The sequence below is a fragment of the Chamaea fasciata genome, unplaced genomic scaffold (genome assembly GCF_029207755.1).
Source record: "Chamaea fasciata isolate MVZ Bird 193981 ecotype frontalis unplaced genomic scaffold, bChaFas1.0.hap1 SCAF_3, whole genome shotgun sequence".
Classification (NCBI taxonomy): domain Eukaryota; kingdom Metazoa; phylum Chordata; class Aves; order Passeriformes; family Sylviidae; genus Chamaea; species Chamaea fasciata.
Genome location: NW_027094088.1, coordinates 62,017,388 through 62,032,003, shown reverse-complemented (window position 1 = coordinate 62,032,003; position 14,616 = coordinate 62,017,388). Strand labels below are relative to the sequence as shown.

Below are 14,616 nucleotides of genomic sequence, written 5' to 3'. Positions count from 1 at the left end.
GAACTTGACATCCACAGGTACACAGATAAGCCGTGAACTCGTTCATTTCAGGCGCCTGACCACTTCACTGTGCCGCGGATACACCAGGCATGCCTTTGCTCAGGTGGGGAGCCTGTGCCGCCGGTGCCTTGCGGCACTCTCCGTGGGGAGAAGCCGGAGTGCCTCCCCGGAGCGGGGGACAGCCGTGCCCGGGGTGCTGTGCGGAGGGGACGGCGACGGCGCTGAGGGGCCGCCCCGGGCCGGGGCCTGCGCACGGCCAGAGGGGCCTCGCCCGGCGAGCGGCACCGCCCGGGCCTGGCCGCCAGGGGGCGCGGCGGCGCGGGGCGGGGCGGGAGCGGCGGGGGGCGGCGGCGGCGCGGCCCCGGCCCGGCCCCGGCTGTCAGCGCCGCCCGAGCCGGGCTGGAGCGGGCTGCGCGTCGCACGCACGGCTGAGCCCCGCGCTGCCATGGAGCCACAGGCACGCGGTGAGTCTCGTCGGGACAGAGCCCTCCGGGGCGGCGCGGGGGTCCCGTCCCTGCCGCCCGGAGCTGCGCTCTCCTCTCGGGGACGGCCGAGCCGGCGCGGGGACAGCGCGAATCGGGGCGGGGGGTGCCCGGGGCGGGGAGAGCCCGAGGGGAGCCGCGCCCCGGGGCTCGGGCCGGTGAGCGGAGCGCGGTGAGCGGTGCCCGTGAGCGGCTCCCCATGAGCGCCGCCCGGCTCCCGCCGCCTGTGGCGGCCCCAGACTCGGCCGGGGAGCGCGGCATGACCGGCCCGGCCCGCGGGGCGTCCTCGCCCTGCGCCCCGTCCTCCATCCCGAGCCGCGGTCCCCTTGGCTTTCCTTATGGCTGGGATGCTGACGGCCGCTTTCTCCTCCCGCGGGCTATAGACGTTTCGCGGTTAGGTAGCTGGCTGACAACTCTGTGTTAAGTCAGTGCCATCGAGGTTTGTTGGTTGTTAGAGGTGTTTTTGTGTGTCCTGCTCCGCTGGCCGTCCCCCTCCCCGGGTCGGGCTGCAGCCGCTGCCTGCCGGGGACCAGTGGGACGGTGCGAGCCGGAGCCGGCATCGCCACCCCTGTCCTGGAGGCAGCCCGAGGGCGGGAGCCGACTCCAGCAGCAGACACGCTGGGACTCGGCTTCCAGCAAAACTCTGGATCCACAGAGAACCGCTTAGAATTGGATCCGCTAAAATGTTTTTGCAGGTTTGCAAACACGGCGTTCATTCACCTAAAGTGGGTATTTTCTATTGCAACAGTTACGGCTTACTTAACTGTTCATATCGCTCTCTTGATAAAGTTAATTTGCGTCCAAAGAAGGGAAGAAACTTTTCATGCGAGTTACAAAGGATGTTTGGGTCAGTCTAAGAGATCTAGCACAATCAGGTCTTGCTCACCTTGTTAATCTTCCTTCTGTTTTCTGAAGAACTTCACGGCTTTGTCACATAGGACTAGCAGGTGCTACGAGTATTTCTGCAAAACCAGAATGTTAAGAAAACATTTTATGTCGTCTATAAATCAGGGAGATTAAATAAGCAGGAGGCATATGCTCGTTGAAACTAACTGAAAAAACAGATTTCCTAATTCCTAATAAAATAGTTTAAATCTCCCTTAAACAAATACACTTAAAAGAGGCAATGTTGGCTTCAAATACGTTTCTATGTAAACGAATATAGTGGGAAATTTGAGTTCATGATGCTTGCAAATGAGAATCTTTCTGGCAAGTGTTGTGTATGTTGCTGTCTCAATGGCTGTCCCATGGCTGAAGTTGCCTGCTGAAATAAATAGATCTGTGGCTCATTTCTCGGGATTTTTAGAAGTCAGTATTAAGACTACAACATCAGACTGTTATTTAAACTAATTTTCTGAATACATCTGCATAGCTACGATGATGGGAGCTCCTCTTCATTAATCAGGAATTTCATAAGATAAAGAATTTGGATAATTTCTTGGTTTGTAGAGCTGTGGAAAACAGTATCAGATTCTGGTTTAGTTGAATAGTGATATATGTACATGGGAATCTTTTGCCTTCTCTGTCTAGTAAGATGAGTAAACACACATGTTCTCAGTGTGGCTTAAAAATTTAGGTCAATAAATATGTTTTGCTAATGTGTATTCAAGTCGACAACTCTGTTACTTCCCCAGGTCTTGAATGAATTCTTCCAGACGAGTATCTATTGGCTAGTGAGAGAGAGAATGTAAAATTTTACCTGTACTCAATTCTTGAATCACTTTTTTCTTTGATTTCTCACCTGTGTGTTTTATTTCTACAGTCTCTCAGAATAGTCTCCCGTTACTACTACTACTAATAATAATAATAATAATAATAATAGAGAGAGAAAAAAAAAAAGTATTGCTTTGATAAATGTGCAGTACAATCCAAGATTTTTGTGGTAGGTATTTGCATGCCAGCAAACATTATTTTTTTAATCCTCTCCTTCCTTATAGACTTAATTTAGTGCATGCTTCTGCAGTTAGGGAGCCTTGCTGGCAGGAATAATTCAACCTGTATGTGTCTAATGCTGTCAGATTCAGTTAAGTACATCTAAGCATTGGCCAGAAGTCGGAATTTTTCAATCCCAGTTACACATTTTGCAGAGTACATTTATAGCAGTTTACTAACAAAACAGTAGCAATTTGCTTGAAAGACTGCTCTACTTCCAATTTCTCCTTAAGCAGCAGGAGAAATGTATATACATTTGAATGAGTTTATTAATTGCTTCTAAAGAACTTTCAAATGCCCACAGAGAAATGAATCTTGAATGGTTTGTTCCAGTGTGCTCTGCTGGGGTATTGTGTTCCAACTGAAAAGATAAAGAAAAAGCTATGCATTTAAGACCGTTTAAAAGCATAATTGTGTTGTTTGTGCAATTTTATATTGTCCTTAAGGCAGGCTATGCCTGAGTAGAGCAATTTTATGTTCAAGAAATACATGCAAATATAAAATACAGATTTCTTCAGAGCAGAAAAATCATTTTTGTCAGCATTTTTACATAGCAGCATGAGTCAACTTTATGAATCTTAATGCAACTGTGGACAAAAGAAAAGAGTTATGTGTAAATGTATCAAGGTACCGGGTAAAGGTCACAGCTAAAACACCATGAGTTTCTGGGTGGTTCAAGACACAACATAGTATCTGTCCATGCCCCAAAGACTGTGAAAATTAAATTCTCTGATATTTACTTTAAAGTAGTAGAGAGAGTTCATGGACTGAAACTGTTATTACTGGAATTACTGTTATACTTAAGCATATTGAATATGTCTGGCAGCATTCATGTGAATGAATTAGATGAGACAGTGAACCAGACAGAGGGTAATAGTAATTCATGTAAAAAATGTCTTCTTAAGAAATATCCATATGTTCCATGTAAACAAAATCATATGTGTAATAAAAATAATAAATTTTACTTTATATAAATGTTATCGTTAAGCCTCTGAGTGCTTTTCTCTTTGATTACTTTTTGTTCTCAGTGGAAGAGCTGATCCTGGAACACACCAGCTAAGCTTGTACTAGGTGCTAAAAATTTCATAAGAGCATTTTTGTTTTCCTTCCTATGGCTGCCAGTCATTTCTCAAGTGAAAAGTTTGGAAATCTGAAGGACAGTGTTTCTCTTTGAAAGGGAGGAAGATCTGAACTGTGTACTTGCCTCTCATCATACTCATTCTACTCCAGGTCTAGATTAAGTGACTATCACATGTAGTCCTGCTTTCCATTTTATAACTGTGAATATCCTGTAATAATAACAGTACCACAGATGTCTTACTCTGTCTCTAATCTGAGAATCCCATGTGACTTTTTAACACTGGAGCTTTGCTCATTACGCATTTCTCCTTTTGCAATAATTCTCCATTTCTTCATGCATCCAGATACAGTTGTACCTTCTTTCCCTGTCACATCCTCTCTTGATTCTTACTCTGATAAGAGCCTTGATGTGCAGCTTTCACCTCCCTTTTTACCTACACCAGTAGTTCAGCGAAGTGCTTGCACTGAAGGGGTTTTGAGGCATTTCCCTGTCCTAGCAAGTCTCCTTAGAGCTGTTCCTGACAGATGTTCTGCATCCTCAGCCAGTTGTTCGTTGTAACCATAATAGCTTGCGGTGGCTACACTCACCCCTGTCAGGTATTGTGGTGAGAGCTGTGGTTAGTTGAGATGTTCGATGATTTCTTCTCGAGGCCTTATCTTGTAGGCTCTGCAGCACCTCGCTTCCTCCCTCTGCTGTGTGCAGCTGCCCCACTCCTTCTGGGATCCTCAAGCCAGCTGCATCTGCCCTGTGATGTTACAGAGCAGACAGGCTGCACCATGGCATGTGCTTTTGAGTGGAGCTTGTGATCAGATGAATATCATCAGAAGTCACAGCATCAGCCCAGTGGCCTCTCCCTGCCTCTGTGGTTAGGTGGTCCAAGGTCTCTGTGGTGAGAGACAGTGGTGAGGAGGACTTGTGGTACCTGTGATACAACGTACAAGACTTGCCGAAATGGCACTGGCGGCTTAGTCAGCATTCTCTGTCCTTGCTAGCTACTCATGTGGTTACTAATCCGGATAGGAATGTGGATAGAGTCAGTCTGGCAGTGGGAAGGTGGGGATAAAGAACACACGATGTTGTTACCTCACTGCAGTAGCAGTGCCATAGCCATCACACCAAAGCGGTGTCTTGCTGGAGAGGGCAACATCTTCCCTGTTCTTCTGTTTGAGTCTGGTGCTTTGCCAAGCACTGTTCTGATCTATATTCAACTGGTGCTTTACTGACTGTTTTTATCTATATTCATCTTTTCCCCTAAGGACAGAGTGAGACTACAGGTTTGGAGCTGATTTAGTGTAATTGTTTTATGAGAAGTGCCTGTCTGCATGTGCTTTTTGAGGCATCAGGATTCACTCTAGTTATCCAGGGGTTTGTGCTGTCTCTGTACTGCCTTCTAGAGCTCAGCATTGCTCCACCATGAAAGCAGGAGAGAGGACTTTGCAAAGTGTCAGGAGGATATTTGAGTAATTGAACCAGCCAGTGATAACCTGCTTATTTCACTGCACAATGGAAGTTTCAGCTGCTGTGTTAATAAGACCACATGAAGAGGTGGTCAAGTGAAAAAAGCAGGGTTGTAATTTATGATAGGATCCTTAAATATTTAACAATGGTGCACAAAGCTTGAAATAATAGCTCTTTCATGCTTTTTATACTACAAGGAGAGAAAATGCATGTGTGGAATGAGTTATTTGGTATATCAGATTTTAAGCAAGTCGATGCCTGAAATCAAATGCAGTGCTTCTCTTTTGCACTTTTGAACCTGTACTGTTTTCAGCTTCATGACTCTTGTCACAGATTGAAATTCAGTTTGCTGAGGCTGAGAAAATTTGAGGGGCTTCATGCTACACCTGAGAACTGGAAATAGCACACTGTGAGATTTGGAAATGAGAAATAAAAAAGAGACCTCATCTAAAATCTAAGGCCAGTATTACAAGTCTTTTTAACTTTGACAGTTTTGTGCCATGAGGACATAAAATGTAGAACGTGCTAAAACAAAGACATATAACCCTAAATCATGTTTCAAAATTCTTGCTGTATTTTTTTCTCCCGTGTCTTATTTTCACAGGTCTGGTGGTATAAGCCCTACAAAGCTGCACAAATATGATCTGAGTCTGCTCTCTGTACTAAAGGGCACTAGTGGGAAGATGAGTTTGCTGATGAATCCTGATGTGCCTCACTGACTAGTACAATAGAGAAATGCCTGGAACTTTTAAGGTGCTTTGCTTAGGCCATGTGCTGCTTGAAGAATGTGGCACAACCTTGGCTGAAGATTGCAGAGGGTTTGAAGGAGTGTTGCCATATTTAGAAATTTATGTATCATTTGGTAGCTTGTTTTAGAGCAACCCTGGAATTCAGATTTAGAAGGGATGTACTTAACCCTTGATTCAGGAATTGTTTCCAGGGTAAAATGAATTCTTGCTTTTGAATTAGAAAGTACCTCTTGAGGTAATAGATAAAAATGAGATCTGGGCAGGCTAGTTTTATCTGATTTTATTTGTATCTCATAGAAAGGCGCAGTTGCAATGCCAAATGTAGTATGCTGTGGTCATATCACTGCTGTCTAAACTTGGCCTTTTGGCTGCTGCATGCTCTGGACCCATCCTGTGTGAGAAATGGTGAGAATGGACTGACATATTCAGATTTTAGTGTCAGATGTCACACTGACCTTCAAAACCCTTCAAAACTATATAAGCAGATTTGTTTGATCTTTGGGACAGACATAATATTACTGAGCCATCTTTGGGGTCCATGGATCAAAGTCATATCTATCTTGACTATCATAATTACACTTCTACATCCATGAGGTGGTTAAGTGTTGCAGGTGAGTAATTGTAAAAGATGTATTTAGCAAGCGCTTGTATTGTACTTCAGCAGTGAATCTCCCTTTTCTTTCTCTTGTGCTGTCTCTGAGTCCCTCTTTCACTTCATACAAAGAAATAGAATGGCAGCAGTAAGGATCTTGTTGCAAGTGTTCTTATCAGAAACAAGCGCAAGAATGCAACAGCTACAAAGTGATACTTCCTGAAGTGCCATCATACCATAATGATAAAGCTCTTATAGTGTCTTCAATTTTCACTCTTCTGCTTAGGTGCATTTTACCTTTTCTGTGCTTTTGGGATTTAAAATCGCTGGATGATAAAAAGGGCTTCTAAAAGGCTGCTCTTGTTAATTAATTATTTCTGTGTAAGATTTCTTGAACTTTCTGATCCTCTGTTACTCATTCCAGCAAAATTTTATTGTGCTTGTATTAATGGTATGTGGTTAATGGCATGATAAAGTGCAGGATCCACTACTGGATCCCCAAGCAGACAAGTTCCCACTGCAAATAGTTGCATAAAATTCTAGGAATTTCTCTTCACATTACCTGTCATGTTTTCTTAGGTAAGCTGGTTGTTGAAAAATATCTCATGCTTGTAGCTAAAACCCCAGTCTTTTACAGCAACCAAATAATAATACAACAGTAAAATTTATAAAGACAGGTTTACAGAGAAAAGGAAAATGGTTGTGTGTGTGTATCCCGTGGCCAGATAAAATAGCTTCTCTCTTTTAGCTCCTACTAACAGGCTTTCAGATGCTTAGGAGCTATATAGTCAGGGATCCAGTTCTTGGACTATTTTTTTACATCTTTGCCTTTCTAGCCACTGAAGGAGAATCCAGGGAGCTGAGAGAAATGGGCTGGGGGTATAAAGAACAGAAGGAGGTCTAATGACTTATGTCATTTCCAGAAATGGAAGGCAATGATATGTCTTGAGCAGTGAGTTCCTTCTGAAGCAAGAAGGGCTGTCAGGAAGAATGCATACTTCTGGATTTTTTTGTTGGTCTTCTAGGGTTTGCTTTCTGTAAAGTTTTCCTGCTCTCACCGCTAATGTACTTTAGCCAGCAATTATCCTTGCTGTCCACCAAGAACATAATGAAAGTACACAGGAACTAGAACACTAGTGGTGCTTTAGGCAGAGAGAAAGCTAAAACTATACTCCTTGAAAACTAAAAACTAAGAAACCTACAGCTACATTCGGAAAACATTTTTGATATTCATAAAAGTGTGCAGTGCCTATAGATACGGTGTTGATTTTCCCAGTGAAAAGTGTTTGCACAAAATGTTTGCATAGCAGGCAGCGCAGTTTATTTTCATGTGCTCTCTTGCTGAAAGGGCTACTTTTGTTTGTTGATCAATGAAGGTGTTAGGACCTGATCATCTCCAATCTGTTTTTTCCTCTTTTAAACCATTCTTTCTGCTTTTTCTTTGCATTTATACAGTCTGATTTTTCTCTGGATCTTGCATTAATTTGTGAAACACCCTTCCTCCTTATCTATCCAAATACGTAATTGGCTCTCTTAAGTACCTGTGCCATGCTTTAAAGTTGTATTTAATAATTGCCTAATAATTAAAGTTACTAACATGTAAATTGTAAAGCCTTATTTAAAACTATGTATGGTATGAATTTAAAAGGTGTGATTTATATTCTGTAAATATTTATGAATGGTAGCTGAAGAGAGGTAATGCTTTCTGTTTGCTTCTTCAGTAAAGAGTTAGGTTTTTCTATGTTCACCTGTTTGTTAAATTATCTTTTCATCAGTTTCCTCACCAGGAAATTGGCTTGCCACCTGGGTTGGTACTAAGGTGATGCAGGTTTGTGATTACAAAAAGGTGGCTCATAACCCTCTAAAAGTTTTAAAATATTTCTGCATAGTTGCCTCAGAATAACTGTTTTCATTGTTCTTTAGGTGGATTTAGTAGTAAGCTGATACTGGCTCAGGCATTTTAGGTGCTTATCTAATTCCTCTTTCTATGTTTCTCACTTGAATTAAAATGTTCTTAAATGCACAGAGTAAACTTCAGGTCACACGAAGATTTTCAGAGGATGATATGGAGCAAATGTGTCTAGTTAGAAGATCTTCTGTAGGCCTTAGATACTTTATATTCTTTCTCTGGTGCATGCTGGGCTGTTGCAGGCTAAATTTTCATTAAAAAGGGATCAGAGATAGTTGTATTTAAACACATCCAGATTTTTATTAGAGATGAGTAAAAATATATGTACGTTACAGAGTTAGAGGGGCAATTATTCCAGGAACAGGTTATCTTGTGCTCAAAGTATTTTAGGTAGATGGCAGCTATTAACTTATTATTGTGGGAGGGAGGAATCAAAGTCATAATCAGAGAGAATGATTTTTGCCATGTCATTACCTAACCAGTGCTGTGCACTATTATGTGTATATGAAGAACCAGTTATGCCATGTGCTTTTGCAAGAGAAAATCCTTCAGTCATGAAGTGGGACAGGCGGTTCAGAACTCTGATAGCAAAGAAAAGATGACGGTAAAGAAGGAGCAATTACTTGAATAGCCTGTCTGATTAAAAAAAAAGAAAAAGGCTGCTGAATAATGTCATTCAAACATTCATATAAACTGAATCACAATGCAGACTTGAAGACTTAAATAATGTCTTTGCAGAGCTAAATAACAGATATTATCAGGAAACTGGAAGTCAAATACTACAGGTGGAGGAAAAATGTATTCTCTTGGTTTTAAGTTGCTTCAGAAAGCAGAAGCATAGATAATCAGCAATATAGATGAAGCCTGCAGTAAGCACAAGGAATAAAGTAGAGTATGTCATGATAATAGCTTGTACCCATTTAGGAGAGGCTCAAACATAGGAACCAGATTTAGACCTAGGTCCAGAATTAGAAGGCTTCTCAGCTGTGTCCAGTTCTGCGCAGAAATACAGAGCATGGACATGTCCTGAAAAGGGAGCAGCAGTACTTTGGTCATAGTTATGTGCATGGCAGTCAAGGATGGGGAGGGTAAGAAGAGAGAAAAAATTGAACGATTAAGTTGAGTAAGGATGAAGGTGTGAATGAAAGTTATTAGCAGAGATGCAAGTATTGGAGTTCTGGTTTATTTCAGAAAAATACGTTGTGTTATGTCCATCTTGCAACAACTTCCTCAGTAAAATATTCTTACTTAAGGTAGTAGAAGAGTGAGGACAAGGACTGTCTTGTGCTCCTTCTCTCAACCTTCTTAAGTTACTGAAATTGAAATAGGCATTATTTCACACTGGGCTCTGGAAAGATTTTAGGTTGGAGGTTTGAATGATATTTTTGCCACTTGAATGTGGTCTAATGCAACCTCAGTGGCATGGCAACTCATGCCATGTACTTGACTAAACCCCGTCTTTCTCTTACCCGTTGGCCTGCCATTGCCTCTGCCCACAGCAGCTGGCATAGAAGCTCACCTTCTTTGGTTCAGGGCTTATCTTCCCAGCTGATCTTCAAGGGAAAAAAAAAGCTCACACTCTGCCTGGATCAGCTGCCATTTTCTGCTGGTGTTTGAGGGTGAATTGGGGACCTCAAAGATTGCGGCTGTATGGTGTGGCTGGAAGTGCCAGTCTCTGTCTCCTGGTCCAACCCCTCTTCCTGAAGCATGGTCTTTGTGTCACTAGGATGGCTGCATGGGGCATCCCACCTCTTTCTACACAGCCAGGGCCCTAAACCCCAGGTATCTCCACTCAGAGCCCCGCTAAACAAACAGATTTCTTTGTAATAGAGTTTTACATAACACTGTGTGGGCAAAGCCACAAAGTTAATGATGCCAAAACCTCTGAGTGCTTCATTTCACACCTCCAGATGCTGGCAAAAAAAGCTTGTGGGAAAAACAAATGAAAATTGGAGCTGGACAGGCCCAGGTAGATAGTGCTCTTCTGACTGAGAAGTGTTTTGTGTGGCCTGTGTGCAGAGAATTACTGTTACACTAATTCCAAATTCCAGGTTTATCAGGGCAGCCCACTGCAGCAAGACATCCTGGCTGAAAAGCAGTGCATCTGCAAGAAGTGGCGTGGCACTCAAGTGAGCTGTTTGTCAATATATATTTGGAGTATTTCCTTTAAAAAATAAAAAAATTGTTTCCTCTTGAATACAGGGCCTGTGTAACAGAGCTATTAAAATATGCTGTTTTCAAATAATATTCATATAAATGAGCTTTGTTTCTATTGGTTTTAAGTAAATTGTGTGGCCGGTAGATGCATCTGAGAGTAGGTCAAGTTTATTTAGGGAAGACAAGTGGAAGTTTCCACTGTCATATGACACACACCCCCACCCCCCCACCCTGTTAGGAAGGCAAAAGTGCACTGGTGCAAAGTAGTTAGTCTTAATTATGAAGGGATTAAGGGGTGAAGCAGGTGGTGCTTAAAAATGGGGGGCTGGGAGAGAGGAGGGCACAACACACTAGTCATGCCTCCTCTGAGAAATGTGTTGATTCACTGCCTCATTTTGGTGGCCATGAGTTTTTGCATAATGTAACAGAAAAGATTAAGAAAAGCTCTGGGAAAAGGAACTGTACCTTTCTCCCAACTTGGAGAGTGATATCAGCTCTGGGGCCTCTAACTAAAGAAAGGCATGGAGGGCCATAGAGATAATGAAAGACCTGGAGCACCTGACTTAAGAAAACAGGTTGAGAGAGTTAGTGTTGTTCAGCTTGGAGAAGAAAAGGCTTTGAGGAGATCTTACAGCACCTTGTAGGGGTCTACAAGAGAACTGGAGTGACTTGTTTCAAGGGCATGTAGTGCCAGGACAAGGGGAAATGGCTTTAAACTGACAGAAAATATTTAGATTAAATACTAGGATGAAATTATTTACAGAGAGGGTGGTGAGAAAAAGGAACAGGTTGCCCAGAGAAGTTGCGGTGGATTCCCTGTCCTTGGAAGTGCTGAAGGCCAGGTTGGGTGGGGCTTTGAACAACCTGGTCTAATGGAAGGTGTCCCTGCCCATGGCAGGATGGTTGGAAGTAGGTGATCTTTTAGGTCCTTTCCAACTCAAACTATTTAATGATTTATTATTGCTAATTTGTAATTATGCTGCCACAAAGCTTAGATCATGGATATTTTGTGCCAAACAGTATGCAATAAGGCAGTCCTGGTCCTTTAAAACTGTGATCTTTACTCTCCCAGGATGAGAGATTGATCACAGAGAGGAAAGAGAATTTGTCCCTTTTCTCCCAGCATTCCTAAATGTGAACTTTAGTATATGTAACAACATAGTGACATTTATTCTGTATTAAAATAATGGGAGTAATGAACTTGAGCCTGAAGAGAATAAAGAATCTATCATGTACCCAATTATAATTGTTTCCTGTGTATTTTCCCTAGTACATTTATAGGACCAAAAGTGACACATCTGTCTTACATGTTGAAATAGCTGAAAGAGGGTGTGAGGAAAGCAAGCAACCTCCTGGCTTCAGCACGATTTTGCTCATTTTTAAATTACACTTTTAAAGATCTTGTTAGTTATGTGTTTTGTGATCTAAAGGACACAAAATATGACTACACAAAGAATTTATTTTGCAATTAAAAAATATAATTTTATTACTTCTTGCAGTACAGATACATTGTTGGAAGTTAATTGAGGAGGCTTTTGAGTTTAATTATACTGCAGTTAGATTGCTATCTAATTATATACTTTTGCACCTGGCTTTAGAAAAGTACAATAAACTGATTCATTCTTAGAGAGAAAGGTTATTAAATCCTGCCATTAAGTTTCAATGATTTTGATTCACTGAAGCAGGTGCGTGATCTTAATTATACAATTGATGGGATTGCCATCACTTCTACCAGCTGAGGATGGGACCCCAGGTGCCTCTCTATTCAGAGATGAGAAAAATGTACTGTCATGTATTTTTAGCATGAAAGGGTGGGTTTAAGAAATGTGACTGACAACTTCCACCTCTGACTACCAGTATTTCCATGTCATAGCTCTTATCTTCCCCTATATTGCTTTTTCTCTAGTTTGATTATATATGCATTATTCTTTCATTTGTTTTATGCTGTGTTACAGTTTTCTAGAGTACCTTATTTGTAGAGAACAAGTCCCTTTTGTGATGCAGTTTATCCACTTTTCATTCCCTATTATTCCATTGTGACTTCATTGTTTTCCTTTTTCCCTGTGAGATGACAACTCTTCCACTTGAGGCAGTTTTTTCTTACCACTGACTTCACAGAAAGTTGTGCAGCAAGCACAGAAAGTGGTACAGTGCTGTCATTAATTTCAGTTTGACATAATGGGAGAAATCTTCTACTGTCTTTACAGTTACATTTCACAGCAATTGCTTTGGTTTTCCATAGCTACAGCTTGAAAATGTTACCCTTTTCCAGGCATTCAGGATTATTATTCTATACAAAGAATAGGGTAAAATATGTAACATCATCCTTGCATTCCTGGACATTTCAGATAATTATTTAGCTTGGAAGGTCAATAAGGTTCCGAAGTTGAAATCTTCAGTTGAAATAAGTGAAATATATATTTTTTTAAACATTATTGCTATTCTCACTTTTATCCATCGTGTTTCTGTATTTAGCGTGATTATCAAATTCCTTATCGATGTGTCTGGTTTCTTGGTGCAGCGGTCGAGCTGCTCAGTCTCTTTTCTGCCATTTTTTTGTGTGTAGATTGTCTCTTTTCACTGGCACAGATTGGCAGCTGTGTCAGCGGTTTCTTGGGGAAAAATAGAGACATCCTCAAGGTATGATTAATTCCTTCGTATTATACTAAAACAGAGAAAAGAATCAGCACAGTGGCTGGCTGTTTATCCAGGAGCTTCAAATAAAACTGTTCCTTTGTTTGGAAATCTGCCAGTCTGTCTCATAGCTATGGATAGATTTTCTTACTGCTTGGGTTTGCAGGGGTTAAGAGGTAGAAGGGAAAGCTTTAATAAAGTCAGTAATAAGCTGCTCCAGGATGACCAGGGACCTCTACTCTGAGATTTTTAGACTACATCCTAGAACTCTTGTATGTTCAAAAGCTTTCCCTCTCCTTGACACTACTGCCAACCTAAAGCTCATTTGAGAGAGGGAATAAAGACACTTGCCCATCCATCTCTTTCTTCCAAGGAGCATACTCAGAGCAAAAGGAAGATTGAGCTCACATGGTTGCAGAAAGTAGAACCTACGTTTTGCTGTAATTTACATTTTTAATCTACATCACCTGTGCATCTTAAATATTTCCCTCTCTTAACCAAGGTGAATCCATCCTCTGGGTTTGTTTTTCAATCATAACTTCAAAATCAATCTTATATTCTCAGTTCTAAGTCCTTTAGGAGAATGGCAGGCTGTATGTAATTGTTAGGCTCAAGCCTAAGCAAGTTCAAGATGAGTTCAGACTTGTCCACAGTTGGAACCTGACACAGAAGGGAAGATCTCCCTTCTGTAGTTTGTTTTCTAGGTGAAGTAAATTATAACATATTTTCCTATTTTGATCTTCCTGTAATAACTTTGCTGTGGAAAAATGGTATGGAAATCCTTGCAACTTCTGATAGCTTTTTCTGATCAATTTAGTTATTTAGTACATGTTTCTAGTCCCCCTTCTCCCCCCCTTAATCTCTATATCTGGCATTAAGACTACATTATAAAGAAGATCAAAGACACTAATGCAGTGTCTGGACAGTTCCTTTGTTCTACTTACCATTTCATCCCTTTGAAGACTTAATTGCAATTTAAATTTGTGAACAAGTGTTTTTCAAATTTAAATAAGGAACTCTAATGACATGGCAAAAGAAGCTGTAGCAAGTAGTTTTGCTTACTAGAAGAGTTATGTAATTTGTTTTCTCACTATTTGATGTGAATGCTAAGATAACAAGGTAGATACGGTATTTTTAATTAGTTGAAAAACAAAAAAGCAGAGCAGTAAGAGCACTTCAATTCTTAAATGCTTTGTTAACACAAAGGATCATCTATAGATTTCCCTGAATGTCAGAAAATGTACACAAACTGAAATTTGATGGTTTTTACCTTAATTTTGCTATCATGGTTAATTCAACAGACATCAGTGCCTACAGTGTAAGCTTTTCCTTTTGTTGTGTTTTTGGGGGTTTTGGGGTTGTTATTCTTTTTTAAACAGTCAACATACAAGAAATAGTCTTGATACATAACACTCTAGAACATGTATCTGAGACGAGTACAGAAAAAATACCTAAAAAGCACTAATTAAAACATCTTTATGTAGTTGATCTTTAGATACCTGAGTAAGTATAAAAATCTGTCATGAATTTTATCATTTTATTATTTGGTTATTTAAAATTTGCATGATGGTTACACATCTTCTAGATTCTAAGTGGCTTAATAAATTTGTCATCCCTACAAT

The 14,616-nt window shown here is 41.1% G+C and overlaps 1 protein-coding gene across 3 annotated transcripts in view; it reads left to right on the top strand.

The window, feature by feature from the left end:
* Positions 1–347: 347 nt before the first annotated feature.
* Positions 348–14,616, top strand: part of TPD52L1 (TPD52 like 1) — a 50,578-nt gene continuing 36,309 nt past the window's right edge. For all 3 annotated transcript variants that reach the window (XM_066179260.1, XM_066179263.1, XM_066179262.1), the window contains exon 1: positions 348–464. In XM_066179260.1, coding sequence (XP_066035357.1) covers positions 446–464 — 19 coding nt within the window. In that variant the 5' untranslated portion in view covers positions 348–445. The remainder of the gene's footprint in view (positions 465–14,616) is intronic.